Source organism: Gavia stellata, chromosome 7 (assembly GCF_030936135.1).
Source record: "Gavia stellata isolate bGavSte3 chromosome 7, bGavSte3.hap2, whole genome shotgun sequence".
In the NCBI taxonomy this organism is placed as follows: Eukaryota; Metazoa; Chordata; class Aves; order Gaviiformes; family Gaviidae; genus Gavia; species Gavia stellata.
The window spans coordinates 42659321-42686109 of NC_082600.1; the positions used below are offsets into that span (position 1 = coordinate 42659321).

General features: G+C 38.9%; 1 protein-coding gene across 2 annotated transcripts in view; it reads right to left on the minus strand.

The window, feature by feature from the left end:
* Nucleotides 1–26352, minus strand: part of MGA (MAX dimerization protein MGA) — a 48134-nt gene extending 21782 nt beyond the window's left edge. Inside the window, exons 1-14 of one of the 2 annotated variants that reach the window (XM_009813941.2) lie at nucleotides 25289–26352; nucleotides 18797–19727; nucleotides 18362–18449; nucleotides 18122–18217; nucleotides 13396–13524; nucleotides 11869–11967; nucleotides 10348–10994; nucleotides 9358–9715; nucleotides 8137–8360; nucleotides 7102–7242; nucleotides 6608–6680; nucleotides 4689–5209; nucleotides 2922–3219; nucleotides 564–1199 (exon numbers count right to left, since the gene is read on the minus strand). In XM_009813941.2, the coding sequence (XP_009812243.2) occupies nucleotides 564–1199; nucleotides 2922–3219; nucleotides 4689–5209; nucleotides 6608–6680; nucleotides 7102–7242; nucleotides 8137–8360; nucleotides 9358–9715; nucleotides 10348–10994; nucleotides 11869–11967; nucleotides 13396–13524; nucleotides 18122–18217; nucleotides 18362–18449; nucleotides 18797–19727; nucleotides 25289–26352 (5305 nt within the window). Of the gene's footprint in view, nucleotides 1–563; nucleotides 1200–2921; nucleotides 3220–4688; nucleotides 5210–6601; nucleotides 6681–7101; nucleotides 7243–8136; nucleotides 8361–9357; nucleotides 9716–10347; nucleotides 10995–11868; nucleotides 11968–13395; nucleotides 13525–18121; nucleotides 18218–18361; nucleotides 18450–18796; nucleotides 19728–25288 lie in introns of both variants that reach the window. The other variant, XM_059819245.1, reaches the window with a different exon arrangement.
* Between the last annotated feature and the right edge of the window lie 437 nt (nucleotides 26353–26789).

The following is a 26789-nucleotide window of genomic DNA, read 5'->3' on the forward strand; positions in this document are numbered from 1 at the left end:
ATCAGGCATTATCCTTAATGAAAACAAGCACAAATATTTTGGAAACAACTGGATCTCATTTGAAAACTTTTTTTTTTTTTGTCTTTTTATTCACAGAATGCACATAGAACCATCCAGGCCACAACAGTCTTGTTCATGCAGTTCCATCAACATTTCTCAACTATGACTCAGAAGGACTTCCATGTTAACAATGAGAGAGTAATTCCATACCTACTTCTTACACTCTATGCCAACCGTAAAATTCTACCAGTCATAGCAATAATTGTGCTATACATTTCTATGGGCCAAGAAATTATGTGAGACTTCCAGCTCATTTCATAGCAGTCACTGACCAGATAGCTACATTTTTTTTCCTCCTCTACCAGCTGAGGCTGGAGTAAAACAAGCAACTTGAGAGGTTACATTTCTTATCCTATTTTGGAGAGACGGGTGAAGCAAGTGAATCTATATTTAAATTGGGTTCTACAGTTGCAGAGTGTATTCTAGCTATGAAGGAGGCAGAATAAAAAAAAAAAAAAAAAAGGAAGTGTTTGCAGTAATAGCCTGAAGCACCTAAGCCTTACCTCTTTTTGGATTCAGTGAAGGACTTGAATTAACTCCTGATAGTATAATCGGAACAGAGCCAGCAGAGGAAGTTGGTGTGGTCACCACAGATGTAGCTGTTGCAGTCGTTGTTAGTACAACTGTAGAAGTGGATGTTGTGACAACAGGACAAGTAACAGTTGGTGTTGTTACTACAGTTTTAGGGAATGACGTGGTTGCTACCGGTGCAACAATCCCCGCTGCTTTTGTTATGGTCGCAGTGGCAGTAGAAGTGGTGGCTGAGGGAGTAGTACAGGTGTTGATTCCAGGTGTTGCAGGAGCAGCTGTGACTGTAATTGCAGGAGGAGAGCAGGCAGGTTCATTAGCCTTTGTTTGCGTAGGAGTGGTCACAGTAGATGCTGCCACACTGGTACTTTCCACAGTAACTGGAGAAGTGGTGGTGGCTGTAGTGACCCCAGGAGAGACTGTGCACTGAGCTGGAGATGGCCTTGAGGGAACCACGGGAGCAACAACCATTATCGGCGTAGGCTTGATACTGAACTTCTGTGGCCCTGACAGAGGCTGGCGTGTGCTCGCTCCAGGAATCTTCTGCTGTAGAGCTCCGGCTTTGTTCATCACAAACTGTGTGAACACACCACCAGGTGAGGGTCGGGCAGCTGTAAATAAAAACTTGCAGGTCAAAATTTTAATAGATTTCCTCTTTGCCTTTCATGAGGTGCTACAATTGTGATTTCAGCATGAATTTGAGCCTCCATTTTCTTTGTACCTTGTAATTAAATTGAAACCTTTATAGCAGTCCTGAACATGCCTTACATATTAGAAATACGTCTGCTTTGTTCCACTTCTATAGTTTTTTTGTTGCATTTCTTCCTGGCCACACAAAACAATCAGGTCTTGAGGGTTTGTTCTTTATCGTGAAACTATGAACAGACAATTCTAATTACAGTACAAGAAAACAAACACCTAAGTAAAATAATGGGCTCAAACTACTTTCTAACCCTCAAATTCTTCCTGTAACAGCTGGTGTGATCTTCCTCTTTTCACTGCTTCTTGGTTTTCATCTCCCTTCTACTGTATCCACATCTTACACAGCCACGGGGGAAGGGGGCAGAAGGGAGACAGAGTTTGCCATGTCCCCTTCTCATTGCAGCGATATTCGTGCAACTGAGGACTGGATGGGACAAATTTAACCACTGAGAAGTAATCACTATTGGGAAGATCCCTTCCCTCATCCCTTGCTCTCCAAGGGATCAGAATACTGCATCTACATCACTCCAGATGCCTACAGATGAATACAACAGCATAGAGATTATGGAGCAAGCCCAACTTCAGTATTGTAGTTATTTATGCATATAGCATTTTTAACCCAGAATATGCCAGAACACTTAAACCATATATGCAATGATCACTTCACCCATCAATGAAATGCAGCCAGCTCTTTAATATTGCAAAAACACACAAAACAAGAAGTTTTATTACAGGACAAGAAGAGCAACACACCCATTTACATGGCAATGAAAATTTAAGCAGAAAGAAACTAATCAATCAATTAGAAATTAAAGTTTTGCCAGGACACAGGTAACATCCTTTTCTCTTGCAAAGCTTCTTCAGATCTTTAATTAACATGTGGGAATATGTGGATGGGCACTAGATATTTTATTGTTTTTTATTTAAAGTCATGCAAAATGTAATAGTTAAAGGCAACTTCCTGTCTTGCCACACTGGGGTAACCATTGCAGTACCAACTCAGACACAAGTACCACATGCTTCTTCTGATACTTTTTTTTTTTAAAAAACAAAGTGCGGACTAAGTCCAACCCTGTTTAGCTTGTGAAATCAATGAGATTACAGGCCGGTGTGGTTATTGGCTGCACACCTGTTGTTTCGCTAATCCAGATTTGGACCATCTTTGTCTTTCACTGCCACTTCACACGTCTTTGGTGGTCACAAGATTTCCAATTACAAGTGCAACATCATCAGAAAAACTAACAGCGAAGAACCACAGATTAGAGTGATCCTTTACTCATTTTAAGTTAAATCGATGTTTGATGAAAAGCAATTAAAAATCATAGTAAGGAAACTCTCAAAACAAAAATCCAAGCTTAACATTCAGCGTGTCTCCATCCACTCTTCCTTGTCTCTTGAAAATATGCTCAAGCAGCATTAATAAAATAACTAATAGTCAACATCTGTAATCTTATTCTGAAGTCAAAGTAAAAATTTCTGCTTTCAAGGTTATTTATTGCAGAGGCAGTTTAGGTAGGCAATGCAGCCAATGGCAGCATGCACTGTTGCACAGAAATCAACAGCAATGCTGTACACTCACTTTTTAGTTCAGCTTCACGCAATTTAAAACACAGTAATAAGTTCCAACCTACCTATCTGTCTCTGTGCTGGGACATGGGTTTTCAGAGTCGTCACAGTGGGGGTTGAAGTAGTGCTGGTGGAAGATGTAGTTTTGGGAGTTGATGTTGTGGGCACCTGGACTGATGGTGTCCCAGAAGCAGCTGCTTTAGCATTGGATGCTACCTTGGAGATCACAGTACTGAGGGTTGAGATATCAAGTACTGTGGGTCGCAGCCTGCCTGTGATATAAGCTGCTAGCCGATTGGCGGGATGTAATGCCCCCATCTGTCCCAAAAGCAGTTTGGCCTGAGGATACCTTTTATCATTAACCTGAAAAAAGTGGAAAAGGGAAATTTTGTGAAAAGAATGCTAATTCACCACCTCTGGAGAGGTGTTTCATTCCATGGGACTTCCAAATGTCCTTTTCAAAAAAACATTGCAATTCAGAATGGGAATTCCTGATTTCCTTACTGCCCAGGAGAACTTCAAACAATTCTGTTATATCTTTATAATAGAGATTTTAGATGCTACTCAGACTCTGTTCACATAGAACTACAGAGTCCAAAGGAGCATGTGAAATCACCAAAATTAGATAGAGTGAAGCTAGCACTTATTTTTCCTGTCTGTTACTTATGCTACAGTCCTGAATAAAAATGGGTTCCCAAATTCGAGGACAATTTTGGATAAAATTCTCAAACCTAATTAACACCTAGCATCACAGAAGAATACTTATGCCATATACATTGGGACAAAACTCTAAAGAGCTTCTAAAAGCTTTTTCTTATCCGTACTGTTATTTAATACTATAATGAAAGTATGATGAGTTGACTAACTTCAAATTCAGAGTTGTAGTGGTAACTGACTGCACGGGAAAGAAGAAACAGAACATCCTTCTGAATGTCAGGCTTCATGCCTACTAGTCAATGGGAAGTTTTGGTAGCATTGCATTTTACTTTCAGGTTGTTTGATAACACCTTCTAAAAGCCAAATGTATTTAACACACTAAATAAGGCCTTAACTCTTTTTATTGATCAACTTTTAATAAAAGTAAGAAATCTCCCCCTACATTTTTTCTCTCCACTAGCTTCTCTTTGTGAGAGTGCCATATATATAAATTTTACTCTTATTTTCTACTTCGTGTCTTCTCTGAAAGTGATGTTACTATAACCACAAATACCTTTGATTGAAAAAGATCTTCATCCTAGCCCTACAGATTCTACCACCAATTCATAATACCAAGTTGGCAGCATGAATCTGCAGGGAAAGGACTCACTCTGAATTTAGGATTATGAAGTCTCTTGATGAACAACATATATTATGCAAAGAGGATGCAGGCTATTAGTGAAGATTAACAGTAAGCTGTAGCAAAAAGCAATTTAATGTTTACAGTTTCATTTTAGAGTTTTGTCCCAGTGTACACTTCCTCAGAAAATATTCTTTTTGTGGCCTCTAACAGCCACTCATTTAGAAGTATTATCTGTCAAATGCATCTGAAGGGAGTTTTCCAAAGCACCAAGATCTTGAGAGAGATTCTGTACTTGAGCCACCAAGACCCAAATGGCCAAAAGGACAAGCTAAACCATCAGATTTCAGACTTCCAATCAGATTTCCTGGTACTGAGTCAATGTTGAAAGGGACAAGCTTATGGAGAGGTAGGAATGCCACCAGATACCAAGAATCCTTGTCTGGACAGGCAAAAGACTAGGCAGACAAATTAAAGAGTGTTGTCCCCTTCGAGGAGTTCTGGAATACTGGATGAAACTGAATCTAATCTCCACAGTAAAGGCAGAGGGACCCACCTGAATCAAGCCTGAGGGGCTCATATTAGCTTTGCGTTTGTAGACGACCAGCCTTCCTGCAGGAGAAACCCCTGCATAAAAAGGCAAGCCTTTGCCCCCATGTAACTTCTCCCGCAGTTTGTCCAATGTGTCTGCCCGCAAGAACTTCAGATTTTCTGGGTTTTTGCGTGACGGCACTCCACTATCAGGAGTCTCCAAGACAGGTATCTCAGGCTTCTCGTCCTTGTCCTGGTAGGACGGCACTGAAATTTTCAGTCTGGAGGAGTAGACGGGAGGGTGGTTCTCATCCTCGGTCCTATGTTCCGAAGCCAATTCAATAATGAAGCTACCCGCTTTGAGGCACTGTGGCGCGTTACTGTTGATATTCTGTGATAAGATGCTCAAGATCTTATTGTGATCTTCCTCCCAGTTGCAGTCAGAGATAATCTCGATAAGTTTGGTTGGTCCACCTGGAGTGGTGTGATGAACATAGGAGGTGGAGGAAGAGTCCCCCTCACTACGGGAAGACCACCAGCTTTTCTCTGAGAAAGAATTGAAATAGGTTTCTGCAATACTATGGCATTTTAATCACCTGGATATTCAAACAGTTTTATTCTGCCCACACCTCCAACCCTTGTCTCAGCTGCAGGGCAACAACAAATAAAAGAACTGTTCAAAGCATCACTTCCCCTTGCAGAGCTTCAAAAGCAAGCAAAAACTCACTGCAAAACTAATGTAACTATTTCTCACAGTTCATTCCCTGCAGCCATACCATCTCAGGTTGTATTCCATTGCATCACAAGCTAAACAAAGCTGGGTTGTTTCAGTACATGGATGAAAGATCTCCAAGCAACACCAACATGCAGTAGAAAGCATCGCTGGTTATTCAAGAGATGGCACTTTTCTCTTGGAGTCAGAAAAGGACCAGTGTCCTATAAAGACATGAGGGGCAAACATGCCGCTAGCAGAACTGTCTTTTGCAGAAGACGTATAACAGAAGCATGACCTTTTGTTGTCATTAGAGATCCAACGTCACTTTTTGCAAAACTGTAAGGATGTTGAACCCTGTGTCCTGGCCATTTTAATTTCACCTACCAATTCACCAGCATTTTCAACTAGTTGTATTATTTTTCCATTCCCATCCTTAAATGTAGAGTGCGCTGTTGTATACATTAAACAGTGAAAAGATTCAGCTCAGAAAGGCAGCTATATTTCAGTAGCGGATGACACAATGCCTCTAGTACATATCTCATTTTAAAGTTCGTAACATGATTTGGGCCACTTCAGACTCAAGGAGAACACAGATGTCTAGCCTACTTCTTTATGGACTAGAAATTCAAACCCAGTATATAATAATGTAGCAAAACTTCAATTCAACCTTTCAACTTGAACTAAAAGAAATCAACATCAAACAACTCCAAATAAAGTATAGGTGCTTCCTTGTCCCATACAGTTCTAAGTGGAGAAAACGAGAATCCCATCCTCACAGTACCACTTGGATTTTTTTTAATTCTTCAGTAACTACAAAGTAATAGTAAGGAAAAATGGAGGAAAAAACAAAAGAACCAGACAAACCATGAACAGCGATCTCCATTCCTTCCCAAGTATCTAATTATCACTCTTGAAGACAGGTCTGCTGCGCAGTATTATCTTTTACTGCTAAACAAGCTACTGTAATACTGGTCATTTTAACCTTAGAGCAACAGCAAGTACTGGATATTTAGCCTGCTGTATCTCCCATGTGACACACACACAACTGCTTAAGAAAACAGGAAACTGTAAGCATATCGTAAGATTTTTATTGACAACAACTCCCCCAGCAAATGGACTTTGGTTTCATCAATAGCTGCAACTTCATAAGAAAACAAAGCCAACACAAAAAACCCAGAGAAATTTGGAACTACCAAGTGGTCGAATTATACTCAAGACTCAGCTCTTACCTCCTGATTTATCAGTGTCTTTGTCTATCTCACAGGTTGCTTTCTCAGAAGACTGAAGCTCTGGTTCATGCTCCTATGGGAAGAAAGAAATGCAAGAAAAATATTCATCCTGTGTATCTCTCTTCTCCACTAAAAATCACAACACAAAATAAACTAGTTCATCATACTGTCACCCCGAATCATAAAACATATGCTAACTTTGACCACGTTACAATTTTCATCTTAGAACAGCTCTTTTAACAATGAACATTTAAGCCTCACACAATAATGCACTTGGCAGTCAGGAATTTCCACAGACAAGACCATCATAGTAACAAGATAAGTCTACCAGCACTGCTAGGCGATTTAGGCTCCAGGCTCCACAGCCCTATCACGATCAAATGCAAGTCAAGCCCTCATGTCACATAGGAGTTTCTGGGGAAAAAATTACTTCAACACCTTCACTATCTCTGCCTGTTCTATGACACATGCTTAATTACAGTGTGACTCCTTACCTTTATACTAGAATTCTGCGAATCACTTTTGTCTTTTTGTTGCTTTTTCTCCTCCCTCTTGCGTTCATATGCTCGGACCCTTGCACAAGTCATCATACTTTCAAAGTACAAGTAGACAGGATCTTTGTCTTCCTCTCGAATCTACCAAAAACAAAAAAAAAAAAGAAAACCTCTCCATTCTAGATGCACGTTAGAGTCACGAAACAGTTTTGCTTTCTAACAACACTTCAACATTAGTGTCTCAATAGTAAATGTCAAAAGAAAGGTCTAGCATTTAAAACCAAATCTGTCCTTTTGGTATTACATAGCCCAGTCTACATCTTGCTTCCAAATTATATATTCAGGGCGGGGAACAGTATGCCAACGCCACCCCCAAAAATCCAAACCCATTCAGATACTCTTGTAAGTGGGGAAATGCGTCCTAAGTGTCATGCATTGTTTAACATTATCTGGTATACATTAAATAGCAACTCTAGTATGTTTGCTCTTCAGACATAACCAGACTCAACTCTACTGCTGTGCTTCCTGTACTGCTGTTGTTGTTTTTGTTAGATACTAAGGTGAGAGGAGAGGCAAAGGCAGATTCTTTCAATGTTGGCAGTGAAACCTCAAACAAGAACAAAAAAGAGACTCCAAAACTACACTAAACACTGTGTGTCTGTATCCCAATTTTTTTTTTCCCAAGCAATTCGTTAATTAGATAGGCTACATTATGCAGCTAATAACTTACACAAACATTATAGGACCAGCAACCATTTTGCCAGAAATTATTGCATTTTTTAAATGAGGCTATTAGTGAATCATAATCACCTTTCACCATCTGCGTATTGCTACAGTAAATTCTCAACAGAAGGCAGACATAGTTAAAGATTTATGTAGTCAATTCATCCTAGCTTATCAACATACCTAAAGGCAGTCAATCTTAGGCTTTCATCTTAAATTTAATCTAAAATGGCCTAGCATAGAAGATTTTGGCAGTGTTGGTTTTAGTTTTCAATACAAAGAAAAACAAATGCATCTCTTTTCCTTTCTTACCACTGGATTGGGTTTAGGAGTATACACTCTGCCTGGTTTCATTCCACTGGAAGATCTATGCTTACTAGAAAGCAAGACTTCTGGGTTGGGCAGTACTGCAGATTTAACTGGTTCAATAACAGATGGTGTTGGGATGTAAATTGGCTCTGGATCTATTTCGCCTTCTACTTTCACCCACAATGGACAATTCCTAATAGGCTGTTCTGGCTCCGAGTCACAGATTGCTGAAAAAAGAGGAAAAACAAAACCAACTTACTTATAAATGAAACCCCATCTAATGCAGCAGCAACAGAAATTTTTGTCTGAGCCTGAGGTCTAGCCATAAACCAATCACTAGTTCATACTGCCAGAAAATACTACTGTTTTTCTTGTCTCAAATTCTAGCCAAAAGTGACTGGGATTTGTCCACAAGAAAGAGGAAATAAAAATAAAAATTATTCTACACTAATCATTGTTTCTCACTTGTACTGTGATAGCAGATACAGAAAAACACTGAAGAATTAGTGATCTTCATTGATGCTGTATACCTACAAATTACAAAACACCAAAAAAAAACCCCAGACTTTATACCACAGCTCTATGGAAGAATTCATTTATTCCAGTGAAACACCAGGTAACACTATGTTAATTTTTAGCTATTGCTAAAAGTACTACTAGCAAGAAACAGAAAGTGTAAATTCATGGTCAGTTTCTACCAATTTGGTTTTCTGAGCATACCTTAGGCCAGATCTGAAACTACTGTAAATCACTATATTTCCACTGAAGTCAATGAACTACGCAGCAATTGAAATGAACGATACAGGAATTCAAAATACAGCTCTAGATACTCACTTGGTAAGAGGGAAAGAAAACAGCACTATGACCGTGAAGGTTCCCAACAGTGATAGCATTAATTATCTCATATCCTTAGTCTTTAAAGATGTTTGGAGAGTTGAACAAGAGTTTAAATTATCAAAAAGAAACTCCAGCTACCTGATCGCAATAAACTACTAAATAGTGCCCAAAACGCTGATCAGATAAGTAAGAGTTAAAAAAAGGGGAAAAGGTGTTATTTCCTGCTAGTCAGCTATATGAAAGCAGATGTTGCAGACATCTCTTGGAATTTACTCCAAATTTTTGCATTTAGAAATGGCATCACTACTACGTCCTAACAAAAATACTCACCAAGATAGGTGGTTTCTGCAAAGCTATAAGTAATCACTTTTGCTCAGCAATACTCACTGTATTCCACCCTTTTTCGCTTCTTCTTATCTTTCTGCTTCAGCTCATCTTCTTCCCCATCACCCTCTTCTTCCACATCTTCATCCTCTTGCTGTTCTTCTTGTGTTCCATAGAACACAAGACTTCCACGCACAGCCTTTTTCATTATTTTCTTATGTTTTGATCCTCCCTTCACCAGCAACACTCTTCTCTTCAAGCAAGTACAACCAAACATACAGTCTGGCCTGCGGCAGTGGGTAGGCTGACGTTTCTCCAGTGCTAGACTGGCACATACGCAACCCAGTCGACAGAAATCATTATTGCAAGGAGGTGCTCGTCGTCTTATTATTTTGTGGATAGGTTTATTTTTGAGAGAAGCCTAAGAAAAGTTTTAAAGAAGTATACACTTTAAATTTTAGTAAGAGGAAATTCTAGTAAGATTAAATCAAGCATATTCAAAATTACTATTCAAAGTTCATTTCGAATAACCCCTCCAACTACATGGTTTACATAGGAAAATTTGTCATCTATCCTGAAAATAAAACAGAACGGAGAAGATTTTGCATTTGAAGTCTTCTGAGAGGCAATTTGAGACAGCTAAACCATCTTGGTAATAAGTAGGATGTGAAGAAAGCAAAAGAGATTATCATGTGACAATCAAGTTACATGACCAGGATTTTTTTGCAGTTAGTTCAACTGAAAGCGACAAATAGCAAGGAAATGCAGTTACTGAATAGCAATTGTATTAACCAGAATTTTTAATGATGAAAATTTGAGATAAATTATTCATGATTCATATCAACACATTATTATCACAATTAGTTTTTTCACATACTGCTAAGTCTGCAGGGAAAGTTGAGAAAAGCTAAGACTACACCACAAAGGACATCACGCTTTGTCATGCTCCTTAGCAGCTTCAGTCTTATTTTCTGCATCTATACGCAACATCAGTAAGTGGGCAGATTTGGAAAAGCAACAGTACAGAAAGGAATTAAACTATTACAGATCTACCTGAGCTGTAAGCAGGGTTGCCAGAGAGATGTCTGCCCGTTCTTCTGTAATATAGGTCCGTGGTTTGCCATCCCAGAGAGCACAGTCTTCCAAGTCCATTAACTTCACTTGAGATTTAGACAAACCTGGTGGACGAGCTGCTTGTTGCTGTTGTGGTGCTTGGCGCAAACTAATCTGTTTTGGAAGTATGTTTTCATCCAGAGCTGGCACCACAAAACTATCTGCTTGGTTAGTCAAACTGCTATTTGAGACAGACTTAGCAGCCTTTTCCCCTGATGCTGAAGAGTTCTGTTTCTGCTTTGCAGGAAAAGGTGAAGGCAGTATAGGCTTGTAAGATGATTTTACTCTGTTTGTAGATGTCTGTCTGTTTTGAGTCTTTGTCTTCCTAGAGGTAGATGACAGAGGAGCAGGCTTGAATGTGTAAGATGTTGACGGAATTATGGTGGACTGCTTCTTTAAAACACTGTCAAGTGTTCGCACATAGCTAGTGCTCTTAGTGGGAAGCTGATACACCACAGGAGAAGTGGGAGTGCTAGAAGAGAATCCCATACTCGTTTCCATCAATTTCCCTTCATTTTCCAGGTACTCATCCAGCTTGTCACTACAGAATGCTGAGCGATTCTTCAAGGAACCTTCTGAACTACCACCTAAATAAATAAAGAGCACTTTAACTAGCTCCTGGGAAAACATACTGACAAATCTTATAATAATTAAACAATATAGAAGAGGTAAATACCTCTCTGAAAAATACATACAATTCTTTTAGAAGAGTACAACAGAGGCACGCCAAATATAATCCACTCTGAAACACAACCAGCTGTCTGAACAACTGTTTTTGTGGAGATTTTAACACGTGTATTCGTTCACAAAAAACAGTAAGCCTGCAACAGGCAATGCTTCTATGCAGCTTACTTCATTTGTCCTGAACGTCTAGCCTACCTGGTACACCACAATACATCTGGAATACCTCAACACAACACTGTATGAAAGTGCAGAAGGTACAATATAAATATTTAATCTAAATAAAAAGTAAGAATTAGCAAATTGCCAAATATCCGTTTCTCCCTGAGGCAGGGCAAAGTAATCAAATATGTGAGGAGTATCTACTCTAACTGGAGTTAAAAATACACCAATATAAATAAAAATTTCTCTAGTTCATTAGAGTCCCTGGGGCAACAGAATTCTGGAATTACCATACTTCCAAGCAAACTCAAAATTTGATGAACACAACCAAAACTATTACAGCTTTGATCTTCACTCAAGCCTTCTGTGTAGAACAGAATACATGTATTTTTATCTTATTCAGAGCAAGTTTCTCTCTTCCCTCATAAACCTCCGTTCTGACCATGGAAGTAGTACCAAAAAATTCTTTATTCGTGACAGTTTCAATATAAAAAAATAAGTCTCTCATTAAGACACACACAATTACCAAATTGCAAGATCTATGTAAGGGTCAAGAAAAAGGCCACGTGTTGGAAATATGTACACTGATTTTTTGTTTTTTGTTTTTCCTTTTTTTACCTTCGTTTCTAGAAGCACCATGAAGTTTCCCTCGCCAGCCTTTGATTTTTGTGAAATCATTTGTCTTTCCTGTCCTGGAAACAAAAGGAAATCCGGTATCTGGAAAAGAAGAAAGCTAGCCTCAGTTTATGAACCAAGCTTGACTGTATCAATGCCCTAGCAAACTCTGCTTATTCCTTTTCAGGGATAGATGAATAGTAGTAAATCAAAAGGCTGAATAAAAAGACTTAATTCCTGCCGCCGCCCCCCCCCCCCCCCCCCCTTTAATTAACAGAACACTCCCGTAGAGTTCTGCTGTATGGCCATGCATCCACTGTCCCATACAAAAGACGTCTTCTGCATTTTCAGTTTTAGTCTCCTTAGCAATGGTGCAAGCAGCTGATTCCAAAACTCAAACGGGCGAATCAGCTAGTTAGTAGGCTAAAGTGGAACAGGCAAGTTTTGAGCTGATACTACAACCTCTCTCAGCAAGGAAAGTTATTTGAGACTTTCTCCTCAATTGAGCCAATCACTTTTATAAGACCTGTAGAAACTTCATTTAGTGTTTGCTGTTCTGTCAAATTCAGCTGAGTTTCAATTAGGAGTAGAGACAGGGAATAGTCACAAAAAGCAAACAGCAACATCTCTGACAAGCTATCCGTCAGCTCTGGGAGCTAAGTTGGAATGTAGAAATACTACTAGGGATCTGTACGGCTGTTGCGCATATTGCTAGGCTAGAAATAATTGCATTTGACACTCAGCTGACTGAGGTCTTCTGAACTGTATCTGCCTCTTTTGCAGTATAAACAAAGCTGAGATACAACTTCTGCCTCTTTACTAGCTCCCAAAAGCAGCAGATTAAGAAAGACACAGTAATCAGAATATTAAAGTAGGAGAAAGAGGTAAGCAGCAGAAAGATAAGAATCCCTATACTTTGTCCAACCAGTTTATTATTAAAAACAGTATCTACCAACAGTATTAGAATCAAGGTCACAGTATAATGAGAAATGCACTTGTTTGGATACAACGTAAGTTTAAAAAGGCACAATCGGTCAGCACTTTTGTAATAAATAATTATCATGAAATTACAGATTAGCCCCCAAGTAGCACCTCAAGCTTTTCTTCTGGAAAATTCTGATACTCAGCTCTGTGAAAGACAACTTTTTTTCTTTTGCATGTGAGCAACATCAGAGAAACTGCTTACACTTCTTCTGAGCAATCCGAGAGTAGTTCATGTGTATATTTACATTTAGAAAAATCCAGTTCCAATAAACAAAACACGCAGGTATAAAATAAACTAGACAGATACTATTACTGCATCACAACCATCACAAAAAGGGAAGGCTAAAGACAATCTGGCCAGAATTACTCAGGACTCCTTGGTCAGCAACTGCATAATGATTTAAGGAAGTTCTCACATTTTCTCATTTTAATACTGCTTCAATCTCTTTAAAATATCAAGTTCAACTAAATGGCCATTCCCTCCTTCTGATCATTAATAATAAAAAAGTAATACTTGAGATTTCAGCAAATTAATTTTCTACCCACCTGGAGAATTGGGATTGGATCCTGGATAGCTCCACAAAGAGTAATTTGAGTAGGAAAGAGGAAGCTGCACCCCCAAGTATTTCAAGTCAATGCTCATTGTTGGGTCCACAGAATTCAACTTCAGTCCCACTACAAGAGGCAAGTATCAGTAAATGTCTCAATGCAGCAAGACATTAGGAAAGTCAAGATATTTACTAAAAATTAAACCGTTATGTTATATACGGGCTTTTCTAGCATTCACCCACCATTTTAAGAGACCTGAAGAACAACATTAGCGACTATAACTGTTACTTATACTGGATTTGCAGCAGGTATGAATTAAAGAGTATTTTCGGGAATGGGAAATCAGAAAAAAAAAAAGGAATTACCTTTCATAGTTTTCTTGAGTACTACTGAAGTTTCCACAGAAATTTATTAACCAAAGTGCCAGTGTTCTAATAATTCTCACAATAAAAGTTTTTCTTTGTTGTTTTTTTGAAGAATTTAACACCGTTTACATCCCTGAAGGCTAGAGTTAGTGCCTGAACCCAACTCAGCTGACTATTTGACATTTCATATCACTATATAAATGATCAGTCCTGCCAGTGGTACTTACACATCCTCATCTCTACTGAAAGCTATTCTTGTGCAAGAACATATACCACACACACTTTAGTTTCAACCAGCAATAAGAGACAAGAGCAAACCACATTTTAGTTCTGAAGAAGAGTGTGTGTGTGTTTGGAAATTATGATATAAATAAAGTTGTATTCAGACAGCGCTCTCGGGACTAGTTCATCAAATGATCCAGATCTCAGCAGGTTATTTTTTTTCCCAGGCTTGGCACTTTGCAATAAAACATTTTTCTTTATAGCCCTTTTTCCCCCCTGCTTAAAAAAAGCTAAACAATCCGTGTTGTCGATGCCACCACAAATGCTTAACTGCCTATAACATACTTCATCAACTCCCCCAAAATACTCAAATTGAAAGACTTTACTTGATCACAAAGCTATCTTTATCCATGGCAAAACAAATATAGATACAGAAATGCTGAGAAAAAAAAAGAAGCTAGTAAATTTGACTTAGTACCTTTTTCAGAAAATATTGTTACACTGAATTCAAGAAATGACTGCTGTCAATCAAATTCAGCCAGCAGTCTGGAGTTGAGAACATCTGGTTTGGGTTTTAGCTATAGAAACCTACAAATGTTGCTCCTATTGCCAACAAGTCTGAAATCCATATATTAAATATGTGAGGTTTGAAATTGAAAATGTATGACTTCACAAAGCTCAGGACACATAAAGTAGTATTTGCATATACAGTAGAAACCTTGTGTTGGTGGTACACATTTATGTTTGTAAGTGGCAACACGCTGACCTATTTTACTGGCAGACTGAAAACAATCGACATGGAGCAGATTTCAGACGTGATTGTTTAAACAGACACTGTTATCAAAAAGAGTCTAGTGAGATATAATTTTCAAATCTACATAGGGAAAATGAGCAGCAAGCAAGTCAGTCTAGCATTTTGTATAAAAACATGTCAACTGCCAAATGTCAAGATGCCATTCATTTCTTTTCATACCAATTAAAATAAAATGGGGAGTACACAGTTTCTTTTTCTTGACACTCCATTTGAATTATTCTGTCCTCTTCAAAAACAAATGTAGCTTTGTTTAACACTCAAACAAAAACAAGAACATTACCCATACACAAAATCTATTACTTCAGTTTAAGATCATGAAGTAAAAAACATCCAGACAAAAAACCAAGAGGATGACTCCAACAAGTGCAACATGGAATGAACATAGAGAGCCTGAAGAGAACAAATCGTAGCAGTATTATGTCAGTAGAGACATCACCATACATAACAGGTGAACTACCACTTTTGCTAATTTCTAACCTCTCCACAGTATTGCTGAATTTCAGTTGCTGTAATCAAACAGTAGCAAATGAAGAACCTTAAGAACTTTCTGTTCTCCATCAGATACAGCTGCTCAATCTGAAATACGATGCATGACAACTGTGCCTTTGATTTTCAGGAATATGTTAAGGGATTCAAATTAGCTCAGATAGAAGAGGCATCCCATAGCATTGCAGTACTCCAGCAGGAGCTTTCCTTCTAACATGCTTAAGTTGAATTCCCTTTTTTCTGAAGCATCTTCTTCCTGCAGTCCTGGTGCCTCCAAGATCTAGATAGCCTGAATCACCATTTTCATCCAAAACCAAAAGCAGAGTTAGCATCAAAATTGCTACGTCCATTTCCCATATCTCAGTGAGGACAAGAAAGCCAGTAAGCTTCTACAAAATGGCTGAAAGCACATTTAAAAACATGCACTTCACATCTTCCAGCCAGAAGGAAGCTATGTCTCTTTGCCTGTTCTGTAGTAGATGACAAGGAGGTAGGTATTAGTCACGATCTGTGGCCAAGAAATTTTGGTGAACAAGTACCAGAATCAAGAAGGCTAATGAGGCTGCACCAAGCTCCAGGATGCTACTTAGAATAAGTATGTCTGGAAAAAGATACAGCCCTCAAGTTTGGCCTAAAGGCACTGCCCAGCTGCCTTCTTACATCTTGTTGATGATATTGTGGCGAGAGAGAAGGAGGAAAAAAACCCAATAATCCCTCCCTCCATTAACATCACTGTGTTCCTTCCCCCATCTCAAGTCTGCAATGGAAGGCAATAGATGTGTAACTTTTTGGAAGGTGAAGGTAATCTGACTAAAGATTGATTCCAGTTCACATGCAGCAGCTGAAGTCTAACAACAGAAGTATACATACTGTAATTCACTTCAGAGCCTGATCAAATTACACATGTATCTATCCGCAGTAATGTTCTTGCTGCAAATAGTCTTCACATAACTTCTTTCCCTCTAAAAATTAGACAGGTGAGGGTCATTCTCTTCATCGCTGAATTACCATTTCACCATTTAACAGGCTCAGTAGATTACCATCCAACACTGGAAATGACAGTCACAAGCATTCAAGAAACCCAAAATTCTTCAGATCTCTTTTTCTTAGCCTGATGCTTGACTTTTCTTGTCCATTTTGTAGTATCTGTGAACCGCTCAACACCCTTCAGGAGGTGCCACACACTTCACCACCCCTCGTTTATAAGCTGGAGGAAAAGCACGTGGGTTTGTTTTACACGTTCCCAAGTTGCAGGATCATCTCATGATTAAAACAGGTCTCACTAGTGTTGAGGTTGCCAACATGCCACATGGTTGCCAACAAACCATAATTTTATTATACTTTTCTTGGGTAAAGATAACATCTAGGAGGCCCACAATATAATTCTAAAAAGCCTTTAGATTGCCGTAACATTTGCTTAGTGCTGTATCTAGCACTGCCAGCAGCTGACCACAAAAGGGATTTTACCACCAGTTTTGAAATAAGACAACACACGCAGACCTGCAAGGGCAGGTTGGCCACAGAGATCAGTACAAAATAGGGCCACCTATTTCTGGACTCATGGGAGGGGAAAACTGCGTTAAGACATCCATGATACAACTGTCAATGCTGATGCTATACCACCGAGCTACAACCTAGCTGGAGATGGGTTATCTTGTTTCATTCCTACCACATCCAGGACAGAGCTCTCAGAGCTCTCTACTACCCTTCTTATGACTGCTTTGCAAAGGTGGAAGACAGGAATGTCAGCTCAACCCTAACAAGATGCAAAGGCATCCCTTTAAATGGTTGCAAAAAAATGACAGGCTAGTTCTCATCATACCCCGTGCATAAACCATTCAAGATAATCCAGGGTTCTTCACAGCAGGAGCTCTGTGAGGACCCAAAATAACTACTATCAGAGTCAAGATCAGTATTTGGAGTCTCAATCCCTATAGCATTACAGTCAAATGTTTGAGAAATTCAGGGCCAAAACCTCAAGAGCATGAGGTATAACACTTCCATTCGGATCAACTTCATCATCTGCTCTGACGCCTATGCTAATGCCATCAGTCTCAGGACTACTATTGCTGAAGACTTTCAATATCATCAATAGAGAGAACACTATGTTCTGCTGTGTTGATTCTTGACTTTCTTCCATATCACCTCAGGATAATATTGTATATAATATTGTATACAAATGAAAGATTAGAAGCTAGAAGTATGTTGCTTGGCCCTCTTATGTGGCTAGCGAACCTGGATCTCTAGCGACTCAAAGAAATACGGACTCAAACATAGCAAATGTAGTCTTAGTTAAGGCTTTCTGGATCTCCAGCTCCCCTACCAGGAAATGGCTGTCTCCTAGGGAGGAGTAAAATCAACTCCATCTGCTCTCTACACGGATTAGCTCATTATAAAACAGGCACTGCCTGAAGTCTGAAGGCTCAGCATCTTCTGCAAGAGGCATACAATGACATTCAGCCTCTTGCTCTGCTGCTGGAAATTCAGGATTCATCTTTTGCCTCCTCTATCTCTTCTAGTTTGCAACTTGAATGGGTGAAAATGAAAATGTCTTTACTGGATGACTGAAACTACTTTTGAAGCCTCTAAGAAAAAAACTGGGTCAGGCGCCACAGATTCTCATTGCCACAAAGGCCAAGAGGGAAACTGACAGTTTCACACGGATTTCCTTTCATACTCTCACATTTGTACATACACACCTGTATGCTTTCCTACCAAAGTCAGATCCCAGCTGTACTGGGTATACACAGTATTACATCCAGTAGGAAATTATCAACTTGGGGGAATTAAGTATAATATATAACTAGGTGCAACAATACGTACACTGCCTGCTTACCTTCCTGAAGGCTAGGATGTATTACTTGCTTATGCCTCAAGGTCTTCAGCTCCTCCATTAATTCCTTTTCCAGTACTTGTATTCTTGCTTGACAATCTACTCAACAAATAAGAAAGAGAGAACATATAAAAAACATTTACCATGCAAAAACCTGACTTAAATGATTAATTTTCCAGTGTGTCTTTACAAATTCCCTTACTGCGGGAACAGCCATTTACAACAAACCCCACAAAAATGTACCTGGATCATTTGTAGTCAACAAGGGAGCCTGAAGATTCTGTGACTCTTCTCCTCCAGCTCTATCAACAGTGTGAATGTCAAGAGCTTCCTACATACATAAGGAGCCTTCAATAAGTATAACATACCTTAAAACACCAACTTAGATGCAAACTAGGCCACATCAAAATATCACTGAAATACTCAAAACGTGAGATTGTTTAATAAACAAGTATGCATTCTTTTATACAGAACTTTAGATCCCATTATTTCTCCCCAAGTTGCTAAGAAGTAAATGTTATGACTAACATAGGGACAAGATAACAACAGATTTTGAGAGGCCATAAATCTCAAAACTCAGTTTAAAAGAAAATATACCTTCAGCTTGTAAGTACAAAGGGTTTAAAAATGAGACATCAGAAAAGGTTTTGAATTTTACTCGAAACAGTTAGGTTTTACCTTTGATGCAAAGGACACAAAGAGGACTCCATCAACATCTTCAAGGTCCGGCTTAACATCTGGAAGGATACTCCCAGGCCCCACAGGGGTGTTCTTGCTTGTTATTACAGTTTTCCCTATACCTTTAGGTGGTCGACCAGCCTTGGAAATTTTCAGTTTCCGTGGCCTTCCTCTTTTAGTTGTTACTGATGATAGGGTATTTTGATTGCTACCAGAGCCTTTCAGGGACATAGGACTCTTCAGTATGCCAGGCCTTTTTCTTCCACAGATCTCTTTAGCTGAAAAGTGACAGCTTACTGAGCCCCTGACATTAAAATTAGGTGATTTAGATAGAGCCCACTGGGCCTCTCTGATTGAAGAGTATTTCTGTGACATTTTACTCCCAGGAGATTGTTTTTTCATAACTAACTCCTCAGTTACAGTGGCTGTGCCTGAGCAAGAGCCTTTGTGATTTTCAAAACACACAGGCAAGGAATCCAGTATTGCACTCAAAGGGGATTTATCTTTCTTGCAAGAGGAGAGCATGGTCTGCGGCAGCTCAGATATCTTCACTGTGCTCTTTGTGACTGCACAAGGTTCCAAATAGACCACAGGCATCTTCCCACTATCCAGTTTTAACATTTTTGCTTTGGCAACACCTGAAGGACTGGTTAGCACACGCTTCCTAGACCTGAATTCTCCATCAATCCCATCTGTTCCACCGCGTCTCATCAGATGTTTTTGTAGGATGGGATCATCATCATCAGTGTTGGAATACTCATCAGTTTCTTCATCTGTGTCTTCCTGTTTCACACTTATTCCTTGGGTGCAAATACTTGACTCGTAGTCATAGTCATCTACTGGTTCCTCTTTAATGACTACATTAAAGTGTCCATTTGGGTCCAGTGGGGATGCCACACGGGAACTGCTTTCGTAACTGCTAGCCATGGGACTGGAATGAGAGGGAGGGGACAAAAACAAAACACAACAAAGATCTTTATCAAATCTCTTCCTTTACCAAAATTCCATTATAACCCATAATCCTGGGTTACATATTGTAAAAAACTTCAAAAATGCTGTGAGACATGAGTCTGCTAAATAAGCTGTCATTACAAGCTTACATTTTTAGAAGTAACCACTCAAAAAAAAAATTGCCTTCATTAAAAACAATCCAAATTCTTATCTGAAGGCAGCAGCACAATTTCCTTCCCTTGTAATATCAGGGTGACATTTGCACTTTTTCCTATTTGAGACTCAGCATGAACTCATGCTAAGCTATCATGTTTTGAATGCTCAGAAGTGGCCTTAGTTTGCTGTGTATCTCATTAAGTCGCCATACTAAAGCCACTGTGCTTGCAAATAAGAAGCCAAGTGAGCGCTTAGTGAACTTCAATTTACATGATGTAACTAAAATTTTAGTTAATTCATCCTGAAGCCGCATACCAACAATTCCTAAATTCAACCATTGTTCAAACGCTTACAGAACGTTAATATCCTATTGAATTATGCTCTATCTTCCACTAAGTCTGAGTATGAACCTAACCAGAATTTGACATACCATGCATTAGATACTGAAGACTAACAGTGCAGCCAGTTACACTCTTGGGCTGACTTCTTTGGGGGACAGACACATCAGTCAAAAAATTGCAATGAGCAGTTTTGTTAAGTGTATCAGAAGCTGGCTCCTTGTCTTACGAGGAAACAGCCAAGATATGAAACTAGAAACTCATATCCACTATGAACCTCAGAAAATAATAGCCAGAACTTATTTACTAAACATATCAGATAGTATTCCAATACTCCCTTTATATATATAAGACACTATATATAATTTTAATTATGTTAAATTATTATTCAAGTTGTTAACCTTATTTTATTAAAATGTTATTAAAATTAACAATATTTGTAAATGTTAGTTAATGCTAACATAATTTCAAATATAACTTAACATGATTTTAATAACTATGTTACATATAATGGGAATATTGCTTTATATATATTGTGTGTATATATATATGTGTGTGTATTTATTTTATTATTATTATCCATTCCTCGCCCCGAAGAATCCCAGCTGAACCCCCAGCTGGAATTGAGGGAGGGAAGAAGTGGAGGAAGAGGCTGCTTCCGCCTTGTGTGGGCTGAGGACATACTTAAGAGAGAAAAGCTGGGTGGGACACACGAGAGTCACAACATGGAGCTGGGAGTCTCCACCTCATGAAGAAAGACTGCAGTGTTAAAACAGTGAGCAGACAGTCAAGACACAGATTTATGTATTTACATATAACATTCCTAAGAACAAGACAGAACCTATCTAGAAAACCTGCTGCAATTCAGAAGGACACCAAGTAACCAGAATTAAGCTTGAAGCAAAAACCTGCCTTGTGAGGGAAGAGCAGGCAGCAGGAGAGTGGCATACCAGTTCTGTTTTGTCTACTGTCTTCTCTGGCCAATGAGTTTCCTATTAGAAAGTTTCTAGCTTTCATTTAGTTAACAATGTCAAATGTAAGATTAAAAAGCCTTTCTTCTTCAGTGAGTTTACTGTAAAAGAAATTCTGGGACAATCTACTTAGAGGTTATGGCCAACTCAAAATCCTGTCACATTACAGCTAGAGGTTGACTCAGTACAGCAGATCCACAATTAAAGTGAATTCTGTTCCTCTATCTTAAAATTCTCTAAAATAAAGAGACAAAAAACCCTAATAAATTTGCTGGCCAGGAATAAATTTCTCATCTGAGTTCTACTGTTTCCAGTTGGAAGCCCGGTAAAACCTGGACTTTTCTAGCCATTTTCCTTTATCTACTGTAAGATGTATACTCAAGCTAAGGATTACCTTTCTATTAGGGATCTGGACAGTATCCAAACCAAGGAAGCCCTGCTGTAAAAATGACATTTCTAGACACAAATGTTATTTTACTCTGCACATTGCACCCATAAGCCGGATGGTGACAAGAGTGACAAGTATGTGTATGTATGAGAAGATCAAGTATTTGCACAAAAAGCTGAGCAGCATTTTTCTAGATTTTTAAATTCAGATGCAATTATGAACTTTTCAAACAATAAAGATGTTGCTTTTTAGCACTGACATCATTTCATCTGGCCCTTGTTTTTATGCAGTTATGTGCAGCAGAAGCAGTCACAGAAACTTCTCTTCCTATATTCTATGGGAAAATGAATCATGCAAGCTTGTCCTCAAAATCCTTGGCTTAATCTGAGATCAGGTAAAAATGGTGAAATAATGTCTTAACTAGCTCTTTCTTTGCCTGATGTGGAACAATGCTCCTATTTAAGCGAATGCCTTTATACCCCAAGTAATGTATTTGGTACCCTCACAATAAAACAGTAAAAGCACGGAAATCGCTTTCTTGCGTTTTGCCAGATTAAAAACCATTTAGCTGCTCATTTACTGGAAGTACTGACATATGGATTTTTTTTTAGGTAGATCATTTTAAAATATACCATGGGGAAAAAAAAAGAATCTGATTTCCTTTGGCATTAATCTAGCAATCAGTGGCTGAGGTTTGAAGGATGATCACTTGGCCTTCCTCTTCCAAAAGGAAGGTAAGGAGGGAAGAAAAAGTAAACCATCACACTGAACACAAGACAACTAAATTAGGAAAACAAGACTATTAGAGCATTAAAAATACCACAGTATTTGCATTTTTGAAGCAGAAAATTCAAGAGACCTTGGAAGGGAGAAAAGGTACATTAGCCCATAAGACTTAAGAACCAGTAAAGTTTGCTTGTGGTTTCCTCCATGCCCTGACTCTGAGTGGTTCCAGGCATAACCATTCCTACAGAAGTGTCCATTACTCCAATTAAACATTTGTTTTCTTTACAATACACCTGATGAAACTAAACATACTACCAGGCTACACAAAAAAACTCAACACATACTACCTTGTATAAAGAATATAGTCCTTTATTTCCAAAGTGTGCTAATAACTCAAGATTAAAATTATTCTCAGGTATATGCAACCTTTTACATAGTTCCATTCTCAAAAATGTCAGAAAAAATTGAGCATTGGTGGGAAATATCACACACTACAGCACTAGGAACTCCACTTCCTTTAGTGAGCGTTATCTGAGAGGCAACAGTTCCCAACTTCTGACTCTTGCCCACTTCTAAACTCAGCAGAAATCACTACCCTGCATAAAAGCAAGATAGTGCCTATCAACTACTAGTAATAGCTTGCCTATGAAAAAAAAAAAAATTGTCCAGTCTTCATTTATGTGTAAATATTAACGTGTCTACTTTGACAAAGAAAAATGCCACTCGCTCAACACTGTCCTTTAAAGGTTGACATGAACAGATCTCAATTGCACAGCACGAAAACACTGTGAACAGATCTGAAGGAAAAAGGAGAACTAATGTTCTGAAAAACTCCAGCACATGAAAAGACAGTTCTGCTACTTCTTGGACGAGATCAATTTTTCTCTTTCCAAGTACAGAATCTGACTTTTTCACATACATTACAAAAACATAAAACAAAAAGCTGGACAATGCTTGAGGGTAGTTCTAGGACTGGGGTAACATTTATTCATCAAATGATACATGCTTCCAAGCCCAGAATAGAGAAAAACCCTTTGCAATCTCTCCCTGTCTGTGCAGCTTTTAGCATATTTCAGAGATAAATTGTCTTGGAGGTGAAACCAGAGAAGGCGTCTAACATGCTTTGGTCCAAAAGAAATTAAGTCTGTCAATTTGCATGATTTGTTCTTAAGGAAAGTCCTTGAGTACTTAAAACGATGGGGTTTATTCCTTGGGAAAGAAGGGAACAAAAAACCCCCAAGCTGTCCAATTCAAACAGTTCTCCAAATAATCTGCTTCAAAGTCCCCGTCGGGCAAACAAAATGACCAAAATTCTAATTTTTTCAACTGCAGCTGACCCCAAGGAGGAAAAAAAAAAAAAAAAAAAATCACTTTGAAGACAAAATAAACCTTTCAGTAATTATTTTAGAGTTTTACTTCCAATACGCAAAGTTATCTAAACACTTCGCCATGCTGTATTCTTAGGAACTAAAGAAAGCCCATCCTCTCTGAAATCAGTGTACTTCCAGTCTTCAAGACGTGTTTCTCTAGAATTTACAACAACATTCTTCTTCCTAATACACTGACACCAGAAAACACTGCAAAAGAAAGGTTAGGACACTCTAGATCCCAAAGCAATTCTAGTATTCTTAAGAATTATTACAACTAAACTCAAAGTCTCAAAGAATGGAGAACTTCGTAATTTGAAGGTTTTCAGTTACTCAAAAGGCAAGGAGATGCTTTCTGCAAGGAAAAAAAAACCCCAAAACAATCAAACAAACCTCTGTCCTCTCTAAAACACACTGAAGTAGGATAGTAATACAGCCTTTGAAACAAATTGTATAATTCCGTCATAAATACAACTTTTTTCCTTCTAAGGACTGACCTCTAATTACACCATTAACATCATCCTGATATCCTGCAGTTAAATAATTTCTTGGTGTACTGATCTATGTAAGGCTGCTTTTGTCACTAAATCTTTGGCAGATTAAGTCTCGTATTCACAGACAGACATGAAGAAACACGGCAGGAGAGAAACTTTTTTTTTTTTTTTAAAATCACTTCTTCAGGTTCTAAGTATTTCTTGCATCTCTTGACACAGATTAACTATTCACTAGATCTGCTCTATTCTATTGCTTAGACTTTGGAAACTAAGTGAAAGTGCAGAAAAATAACAGGTTTCACCAGCTTTGCTTTACCAACATGAACACTTACTGGTTAGCAGGTTCCATACTATGGGTAGGCTCTCAATAGACACTAGATTGCTTTACTACTGTTTGCATGATACGAACAGAATGGTTCAAAAAGTCAATGCTGGACTGACTTACGTAGACATAAAATTACCACAGAGTAAATTAAGTGTAACAGTTATTCTGAAGTACTTCCCTAGGTGCAGATTCTCTTACCTCACGGTAATCAGTTGCCTCATGTTTGCCAAGAGGCAGGCTACCTCATACTACTTTGTGGAACAAAAAAATTCACGTAGAAAACAGTGGCGTGCTGCCAGTTACAACTGCCTTGTAGCAATCCCTACACATACCCAACCTAAATACACACATCCCCCGCACATCCTCACCCATCCGCTAATGAAAATTGAAGATACAAAGACAGTATGTCACTGTGGTAAGCAACCCTAAAAAGAAAGGCAATGTTTTGATGACTGCAAGGTGCTCTGTTTAAAACTCTGAAAAATTAAATTTAGTCTTCTAAAATGCTAAGAGGGTTAAGAGAAATCCCTCAACACTTCTTTACAAAGAGAGTTAAAGCAACATAGGAAAAAATACTGAACTCTTACACTGCTCAGACAGATTAGAAAGTCCAGATTGATACTTGACTGTTTAAGAAAAGAAAAGCTTTTAATAATAAAGAGTGTTCTGCAATTTCAGGTCAGGCAAACTTTAGCTGTAAATCTGTATACTGAGCATCCTGTTATTTAATGTTTTACTCAACCAGTATTTGTGCTAAAAATAGAATGTTAACCCACCTTTCAGAGATTTCTTGTTTTAGCTTTGGCATATCACCTGAAGACAGGTCAGTGTCCAGGAAACCGAGGAAGTCCCTTTCTGCATTAAAGGACTCTTTTTCCAGATCAATGTCTGATGGGTTTTGACCAATGAATGAAGAATCTAAACTTCGCTGATGCAAATCTAATGCATCAACTTCAGCAGGGCGACCACGAATGCTAGCAGCGCCAAAAACATCACCTCCTTCCAATTCTAAGTTACTGTTTTGTTTCACATCACGCTGAGGTCGACTATTCAACCCATCATCTCTGAATCCTTTAGCAAAAGGATTGTAATCTATTTTCAGCTGGGTAATCTGGATGTTCTGGTAGGCTGTAACTGCGAAGAACTCTGTCTGTGGAAAGGTAAACGTATGGACATCAGGGCCATTGAGCTGAATGACTTCTGTGGCTTTGTCTGCAGGCACCAAGTGAAGTCGCGGCAGATAACGGTGCATGGAATGCAAGATTATATGACCCTCCTGGTCCAGCGTATTGTTGGTAAGTTTGAGTTTGTAGAAGGATACCGGCTGGTGCATCCAGTACTGGCCAGTGGAAGGGGATTCTGGATGAATAAACACTCGCCCGAGAACGTGTGGTTCTGCCTTCCCACTGGGCTCCCACCAACGGCCATTCCACTTGTATCGGTGATTGTCCACAGGGGATATGTCCATGACTAGGATGTACTTCTGACTGGCATCCAGACCTGTAATCCAGTACCGGCAGTACGGGAACATGCGCCTCCCCTGCTTCGTCAGAATCATCTCTGTGTTGCGATGGTAGAATTCATTCCACATACTGTTGTTATCCAGGGTGACGGTAATGCCCCCTGAGACACAGTCAGCTGGCAGGCAGGTCTTGACTTTGGATTTTATCGAAGTTGATACGCTACTGGCGAGAGCACAAGCATCACGGTTTGCTACTAGGATTCCTTGGTCAGCTTTTCCATTTCCCTGCTGTTGTTTCAGGATGACAAAAAAGGCAGGCGCTGCACCAGACACAGTCCCACCATCCCGGCTACCCAGGACAATCTGCTGTTTCTCCATGATGAGCACTCTTACAAGCTCTCTGATCAAATGCAAATTCTACACAGTTCTGATAATCTTCTATGCGTGTTCACCATTCTGGAAAAAAGGAAAACCCAGTTAGAATTATTCTAATACAGTCTAGGAAAGTAATTAAGTCTCATGGGAAACCCTTTTTGTAACAGTTCTCCACATTAAAAACTTGAAAGATAATCAGTACTATAAAATCGAGCACAATTAGGATATATCAAATCAACGTTGCCTGTGTGTATATAATTTAGGCCTTACAGACATGGGGGCTATGACACTTTTAAACTGCATTTTCATGTAATGCTTTGCCACAACAGGACTCCTTGCTTTGCTTGATATTTCAAAGTGCTCTTTGTTCTGATATTGCCTCAACTCCTCAGATCATTCGCTTAACTAAGAGCATTTGGCAAAACATGCAGATATTTTCA